General features: G+C 46.3%; 1 protein-coding gene across 1 annotated transcript; it reads left to right on the top strand.

The window, feature by feature from the left end:
• Positions 1–803: 803 nt before the first annotated feature.
• On the top strand, positions 804–3,848 carry SLAMF9 (SLAM family member 9). The gene is given in 5 exon segments (XM_036015740.1): positions 804–874; positions 1,164–1,463; positions 1,465–1,646; positions 2,425–2,787; positions 3,058–3,848. Coding segments are annotated over 5 exon segments (1,137 nt in total). The 3' UTR covers positions 3,279–3,848.
• Positions 3,849–8,705: the final 4,857 nt, after the last annotated feature.

The following is an 8,705-nucleotide window of genomic DNA, read 5'->3' as shown; positions in this document are numbered from 1 at the left end:
TCTTGCCTCCCTTGCTTTTGCCACCCAAGCCTACACCTTTTGATCCCATCTTGGCAAGGCCCATTCTCTTCCATGAGAATGTATCACTAATAAACTTTGCTTACACGCTAATAGGCTTGCTGACCTGTAATTCTTTAATGTGTAGGCAAGAACTGAGTTTCTCCATTACTCAAGAACTGAGTAACATTTTCATTTTGCTTTTTTAAAGAGAGTCAGATTTTTCTTCCTCTGAATAAGTATCTCAGTTGGCAACATAACTAGCTCAAAATTCAAAAGAAAGATTTCATTCATTCATTCCAAAAATATAAGTTGAGTTAGATGTGTCTAACCTGGGAGCCAGAAACAGTGGGGCATACAGAGATATTCTAGAAGATGGAGTCTGTCTACGGAGATAAAGATGTTTATAAGATCAAATGATCACAGCTATATAGGAGTTGCCAAGCCTGGAAAGAAAGAGTTCTAAGAGTTTGAGAGAGGTGGTAGTATGTCTGGGGGGTATGGAAACATAGAGGGTGGGGACTCGATGAAAGCTTCACTTAGGAAGTGGGATCTGAGCTGAGTTGATGGACAGGAAACCTGAGTCAGTGGGTAAACTCTCTTGACAATGAGGCTCAGAGAGAGAAATCTTCCCAACATGGAGGGGGAGAGGCTTTGTGAGAAAGGAGGAAGTTAGAGGGCTGGAGATAGGGTGAGGATTACTTCCCTCTCCTCAGGATAGCCAATCAGTCACTGTCTTTAGTAGCCTCCTGACAGCTTGTCTTCCTCACAGCCTTGTGTGCTGACCAAGTCACACCTCCTAAGGCATGGGGCTGCTGACATGTGAACCCTTCCTTCCTCAGCTGCTCCTGCTCTTGCTGTTGGCAACAGCAAGAAGGTGAGAGAGACTGCAGCTCCAGGACAAAAGTGTGTCCTTCCCCCTCTGTTCTGTTCTTCTGGGCCTTGGGCTAGCAAGGCACTTGCTTTGGGGCTAAATGTTTCTACTCTTTTGGAGTGAAAAGGAATAGGGTATGGTTTCAGGGCAGGACCAAGACATGAGGAAACCTGGGGATATGGAAGGGAGACTAGCTCCATAATGGCAAACAGGGTAAGATTTGGAGGGTGAGGGTACAGATGGAAGCCAACTCCTGGTGGGTGCTCAAGACAGGTGCAGCAGAAAGCTAAAGCCAGAAGAGGCAGCTGGAGGACAAGATTGAGTGTGAGACCTTAGCAAGTTGCTCAATAGAGATTGAGACCACAGCCCTGCTGCCAGTCCCAGCAGCCCAGATACACCAGCTGCCTTTCTATCCATTTTCTTCCTTATCTGCAGCCAAAGGAGATTTTGGAGATGGTGTGGATCCCAAGGAAATGGTTGCAGTCTTTCAGGAGTCCATCGGTCTACCCCTGGAAATGCCATTTGATGAAGAGGTAGAGAACATCATCTGGTCCTCCCACATAAGGCTTGCTACTGTGGTGCCAGGAAAAGAGACATTCAGCTACCATCATGGTGACCAACCCTCGATACCAGGGTTGAGTAAGCTTCCTGAATCCCAGCTACTCTCTACACATCAGCAATCTGAGTCTGGAGGACTTGGGGCCTTACCAAGCTCAAGTCAACCTGAAGACATCCCAGGTCTCCACCATGTAGCATTACAATATACGTACATACCATGAGTTTAATTTGGGAACTGCAAATCTGCTTTCTCTGGCTTTCCTGAGCTTCCCATGCAAAGGAGGAGGGGTCTCAGGACTTGGGATTATGACTTTAAAGGCTATGACTGAAAGATAGACTGTCCCCAGTGTACCTAACCCAGCACCTGGGCTGCCACCACAGGTAGAGTGACCTAAAGCAGCAAAGCACTGGGGCATGGAGACTGTTCTGTGGAGGTACCCAATATAGAGAGGTCAGGGGCTTTGTGTGTGGATCTCTAGGAGACTTTCTCTCCCAGTGAGATTTTACATGGGGGTTGAGGAGGGTGAATGCCACCTCCATTTTTGAGCCTTTTTTACTCTTTTGTGTGATTTGAGGGTTACTTATCTGTGACTCTTATTTGAATGCAAGTTTCTTCTTAGTGCCTGTGACATTGACTGATATTCTAGCTTGAATCTTGCTGAAACACTGATTAAATTATAAGTGTCCCTGAGAAGGGGGCAATATATGTTGGGATCAAGGAGGTAGAATGTGTTTGGAGGAAGGTGGGGTGCCAAAGTAAGAGAGAGAGACAAGGTATAAAAGGGAGGTAGAAGATGCCACAGGCAGCTCTGCCTGCCTCAGCAGCTGTCTGGGGGATCCTGGGTTGTATGCTGACTGAATTTTGTTAGTTTTTGCTTATTTGTTGGGTGGAGGAGCTCTTAAAGCACAGTACCCATAACACAATGTTGAAGAATTTAGGAAAACAGACACAACCCCTGATTACCTAGAGGGCTTTTGTGTTGTTCCTTATCTAGGATGCCTCTCACAGCCTCACATCACTGTGAACTTTGAGATCTCTGGCAAAGGCCCCTGAAATATTTCCCTGATATGCTCTGTTGAGAAAGCAGGCCTGGATGTGACCTCCAGCTGGATATCCTTGGAGGATGGCCATGACGCAGCTCATGAAGGCTCTGTCCTCTGCACACCCTGGAGCCCTGGGGACAATATCTTCTCCTACACTTTCAGGATCAGCAACCCCATCAGCAACACCAGTTCCCATCTCATTCCTGCTGGATCCTTCTGTGCAGGTACCAGGATCCCAGACAACCCTGAGCTAGTGAAGGGACACAAGGCCATCACCTCCTTCCCTCAGTTCTTCCCAAGAGAATACATAGAATCTAGAACCCCCTAGAATCTAACTCCCTCCCATAGAACCTTGATGTCTGGATTGTGAAGGGAGCCCTCCTTTTTCTTAGAGCTCCCAACTTCCAAAGTCTCTTCTCTTGCTCAGCTTGACATTGCCCCCACCCCATCTCAGTTCCTGAGCTTCTGTGAATAGAATTAGTATTTCCAGGACACTTGCACAGAAACATCAACTGACTGTGAACTTGAGACCACTCGGTGGGATTTGAAGTAGGTTTCTGTACATCACCTCTCCATCTGGTGAGCCCCTCCCTCCTTTCTTCTTCTGTTCCAGATCCCTTTAGGAAAGGCCTCAGCTTCCTGCTGCCTCTTCACCAAGGCATCTCTCCTTTTCCTGCTCCTGGTAACTCTGGCCATGGGACTGTGGTTCATTCAAGGCCAGAAAAGATGCAAGATAGCAAGGATGAGAAAACTCAGGAGAAACAGAATGAGACTGAGAAAGAAAAAGAAGCCTGCTTCTATCTAGACTGGCCTGATTGTCTCTTGGGGACCCCTGTCCTGACCACTGTTTCCTCACAGCTCTCAGGAAATTCTCCCTCTCCTCCCCAGGCTTTCTTTGTCCCAGGGGCTCAGGGTGGATGTACAAAGGGTCTTACTCTCACAGAGAAGACTGTGTGGCAATGAAGTTGAATTAGGTGACCACCATGCTGGAAAAGCTGTTTGATCCCTCCCTGGATGACTCTGGCAAGCCTGTATCTTTGCTTTCCTTCCAATCAAGATGCCCCCTTCCAAATCCACTTTCTTTCTTGTAGGGAACTGCTTCTGGAGACATGGAAATGTAGCTCAGCACCCACATGGAAAACCATGGGGGATGAGTCAGCACGCAGGACCATGCCCATGAAGAAGTTCTCCCATGGGAAATCAGGCCTGCATTATACCTAGGCTGCTTTGTGACTTGCTCTTGCTAAAACTCTCTCACCCTCAGTTCAGGCAGCAAGCCCTTGCTGCATATCTTTAAAGTAACTTCCCGAAGTCTGTGCTAATTCTCCCAAGGATTGAAGTGTAACCAGACCTGTTACTCTTATCATTCCCTTGTATTTGCAACATGTTTTCCTTGTTAATCTGCAAGAAGTAATCAGTAACATCCCTTCCATTGTTATCTGTAAAAAGTAATTACCTAAAGCAAACCTAAGTATAATGAAAGAAAACCTTCTTTGATGTATGCTACTAGAAAGCCAATAAAAGCTTGTCAAGGCAAGGGTCAGTGTGCTCTCCTTTTGATAGAGTGGCCAGGCTGCTCCAAGGTGCTCTCCCCTTGAGAGAGTAGCTATGCAGTCCCTTTTCCTCCACAGGACTCGGTAGTCCATGTGAGTTTATCTCGTCTCATCCATAATGCCTCGGACACTGTGGGCCAGTGTCCATACCACTTTCTATTCCAGATGCCCCCTCGAAGCCTCCATTTCTTCGACTCTAGGTGCTCCCTTCAAGCTGCTTTTCTTTCCATTACAGGTGCCCACTTCAGCCCCCTTTCCTTCCACTCCAGATGCTTCCTTTCAAGCCTACATTTTTTCTGAAGCCTGGCTTTGGAGATAGAAGTGAGTCTTCATAATGTGGTGTTGGTGTATTATTATTCATCACCTGTCACTTCCTCATTAACATATAGAACATTTATACTTTAAGTGAGAGATTTCTTCTAAGCTAACTAATCTGTGACTCTTTAATGAGAGCACACTGCAGACTCTGAAAGCCCTACCTGAGCGGTTTTGTTCCTGTTAAGATCTGCTCTCACAGCCCTACTTGCACCTTGGTTGACAAGTTCACTTAAAACTACTCCCATACACCTCACCCAGTCTAGGGGCTGTGCTGTTGGGGAGACAGGAACCTCCCTAGTGCCATTCTACTCTGGGTCTGAGTGAACCTGGAAACTTTCTGTCATCTCCCTGATGCCAGCTGCTCTGGGCCTCTGGTGCCTACCTCACAGCTGGATCAATAGTTGAGGTCTGGACCCTTAACCTTTGTGGTTGGTGTTATTATTTTGACTGTCCTTTCTTTATAGATTTTCATGACTCAGAGCTCTCTGGATTCTTGACTTGGGTTAATGCCTACCTCTTACACACATACCACCCCTCTTGGGGTCCTAAGTTTATGTTCCTGTTCGTTCCTGAGTCCAATGACAGCCTGAATTCCTCAGCCAGGCTTGATCAGCCACTACTTATATAGGGGTGTGCAAACTATGCACGGGCTGCAAGTGTCCCAGGATGGCTATGAATGCAGACCAACACAAAATCATAAATTTACTTAAAACATTATGAGATATTTTTGTGATTACATGTCACAATATATTTAATATGCAGCCCAAGACAACTCTTCATCTTCCAGGCTCAGGTTGGACACATCTGGCTTAAGCTGTGGTCTCCTCCCAAAATCAGATCTTGTGAAGCTGCCATGGGGTGGGGGAATTGGGCAGAGACTTGGAAGTCACCCAAGTGACAGGACATGTGTCGATTATAAGTGAATTGGAGGGGGTGGTACAGAATTCAGTGGTGAGAGCGCTGGGTGAGATCTCAGGAGATCTGGGCTCTGTTCTGCCACCCACCTCTAGCTTAGGACACTTTCAGGAAACATCCTTTTGGGTACAGTCTCATTCCACAAGGAACACACACTTTGAAGAAGAGGCAAGTATTAGTATACCTGATTGGAGCTCTTAGAGAGTTTTGGCTAACAGAGTACCTTGGGTCCCACAGAGACATGTGGAGCTGGTGCCTCTGTGGAGGTTCAGAAAGAAGTGTTAGGGGTTGGGTACGGCCATGTGGCAGAAGCCATAGCTGACATTTCTCTGGACCTCGCCTTCCCCTCTCAGTGAGGAAAAGGATGTTGACCTCCGAGGTGTCTTCCAAGGCAAGAAATACTAAGCTGTGAGGAGGCTTTGAGATGCACTGGGAAATGGTGGAGACCAAGGACACTGCTTCTGGGAAAAGAAGACACATGGGCCAGGCACTAAACACCCAGGAAGAGGGCTGTGAGCAGCATAGGCCATGGACAGAAGCTAAGAGCCAGGCTTCCTGGACTAGAAAGGAAGCAGGGCCAGGAGGTTAGCAGGGTCTTCCTGTCTAGGTTTATTTATGTATAGGAGAGGGAGCCCTTTGGGGCTTGGGAAGGAAGTGGTGAGGGTGGGAAACCAGTTCCCAGTGAGTTCCTACGACTGGAAACAGATCCACTCTATTCTCTGACTGCAGGAGCCATGGTTCTGCTGGAAGGCAGTCCATGGCCTGAGGCTGATTTTCTGTGCCTATCACTGGGCCTGAGCAGTTCCACTTTCGAAAAGGCCTGAGTTCTAGGGTCAAGCCTGCAGCCCCCATTTTCTTAGCTACTTATTACTTTTCTCAAGACTGGAAGAAAACAACTGGAGTCTGTCTTCATTCCTTGTGTATCTCATAGTCAGGCACATAAACAGCAAATAAAGAAGTGAGTAGTTCCTGAACACCTGGCCCAGGGCTCTCCCTGGAATTTCACAAAGCTCCTTCTTCCATGCAGTCTCTAAACAGAGAAAGGAAAAAAATGCCTGGAGGAGGAAGGCTGAGACCCTCAAGGAAGTGGAATATAAGCTCAGAGAGGCCCAGGCATCTTCCTCTGCAGGAAGCCAGGATATCAATCACCTGGTAGTACTTTGTTGTTTGCAAAGTTTGCTTAGTCTTTGAAACAGGTACAAGCAAACATTTAAGAACCTACAATTGTCAGGCACTGGGCTGGCACTGGAGAGGAAGAAAAGACAGTTTGCCCTTGAGGAACTTCATGGGGTGTATAAAAATAATTACAGTAAAGTGTGTCAAGGGCTTTGGGTGAAAGTGAGGGACGGTGTGGTGAGTCGGACATGGGATATCCTGGAGAGAAGAGCTAAACATAATTTGACCGGTGAGTAGCAGGGAGTCCAGGGATGGGAGAAAAAGGACATCATAGTCAGCTGGCAGATAAAGGGGAAAACACTATATGAAAGAGCACAGTGAATCTTAGGGACTGCAAGACTACACATTGCATGTAATAAAGGAGTAGGTGACAAATGAGTCTGGAGAGGTGGGCTGGGCCCCTCTGAGAGACTAATGGTTATGGGGGAATTCAAGGATGGACAAGACAGGCTCCACATACTCATGGAGCCAGATTCTCGGTGGGGTAGAAGACAGGTACACCAAGTTACATGACAATCTGGGAGTAACCATACTTCCTTTCTCATCAGGCCCAGGACCAGTGTTCATGGGCACATGGTCATTGAAGTTCCTGGAATTGACGTTTTCTGATCTTTTTGTCAACAGCTAAGAATACATGGGCTACTTGTTACTTTGGTTAGGTAGAATCCTACTTGGTTAGATAAACTTTACCAGAGAGTAATGATTATGGGTTGAGGACAACCTGAGGAAAATCTTTAGTTTTGAGCTTCAGGGACTAGGGTCTTTGTTTTGGGTTTTTTTTCCCACCTTTTACAATATTTCTGGTGAGGGAATGAGTTATAGAGCTAGGATCCTTTTCTTACTAAAAAAAAAAAAATAGGATACACCTGAATCACAGCAAAATGAAATAATAATAAAACATAAAATAAGTTTCCAGAAAAAATGACATCATAAATTTTTAAAGATTGAAAATCATTTAAATTCCAAGTTTACCAAAAGTTATTTTACTGTTTAAGTGAGATTAGCTTATTCTCAATAAAACACTGGAGTTAGAAGATATGAAACCTTGGCTCTGACTGGTATGGCTCAGGACACTCAACCAACTGCTCACAGTGAAAGGTCTGAAGGTCCCCAGTTCAGTGCTCAGTCAGGGCACATGGCTGGGTCCCAGGATGGGCACATCCAAGAGGTAACTGATCATTGTTTATCTCTCACATTAATTTTTCCCTCCATCTCCCCTTCCCTTCCCCTCTATCTAAAAATAAATAAATAAAATCTAAAAAAAAGAAAGAAGAAAGAAATGAAATAAAACCTTTGGACCAGAGGTGTAGCCCATCACACTGTGGAAAAGGGAGCTCTTCCCCTACTGGTTGATGAGGATCCAAGAAGAAAAGATGCTTCAGCCATCTTTCCTAGGCATTCTGCCTTGCCTTGCTTTCTTGTGTGTACACTTAACATGTTTCATTACAGTCTTATCATTGTTAACTCAATCTACTACACTGTTAAGTAATGCTGAAAGCTGTCACTTTGGGAGAATTTGCTGGAGGGATGGTGGGAGTGACCATGCCACTGCCTTCCCTCATCCTCCAGTTTCCCCTCCACATTTCCATCTCAGGCAACCAGATGTTTATACCTGGAAGAACTTTCCAGTAGTGAGTCCCCTTACAGATGGGATGGTGGTGGGTGATGAGCTTCCTGGCCCAGAACGTGGTCAGATGGGGCTGGCTGATCATCACCTGGAGGGTGAGACAGGGACACCGGGTAGAACAGTGGTTAGACCCATTCTGTAAGGTCTCGCTAGGCCACGATTCCATGAATCAGATGCCTAGTTCACTAAGTTTGAGTCATAGGAGTTCACACTAGGGTGTGATCAGTGTGCTGCTTTCAGGAAAGTCTTCCTGAAGGAACGCACAACTGCTCAAGCCTGGTGGGGAGCGCCTGACTGTGCTGCATCCATCTGTAAGGCAGCACCAAGGTAAGGAAGTAGAAAGCTAGCAGGGACAGACATGCAAAGATATCTCTGTGCCTGTGGTCCAAGTGTCCCAAGGGGTGGGAGATGAGGTCCACGTTGGGTCTGAATGGGGCTCTGGCTCTGCCATACCCTAGATGGGAAATCTTGGGCAAGTTGCTTCACCTTGTTCGCTGAGCCTATATTTTCTCATTAGTCTCCTGAACCAAACGCTCTTCACAAGGTTTCTGTGCAGATTCCACAAGTTACAAAACATGGAGTCCATAATCTGGCACTTAAAAGGCTTCAGTAAATGATCACATTTCATTTCTCCTCTCTCAAT

Source organism: Phyllostomus discolor, chromosome 14 (assembly GCF_004126475.2).
Source record: "Phyllostomus discolor isolate MPI-MPIP mPhyDis1 chromosome 14, mPhyDis1.pri.v3, whole genome shotgun sequence".
Taxonomy (NCBI): domain Eukaryota; kingdom Metazoa; phylum Chordata; class Mammalia; order Chiroptera; family Phyllostomidae; genus Phyllostomus; species Phyllostomus discolor.
The sequence above is the reverse complement of the archived record's forward strand: the minus strand, read 5'-3'. Positions and strand labels throughout refer to the sequence as shown.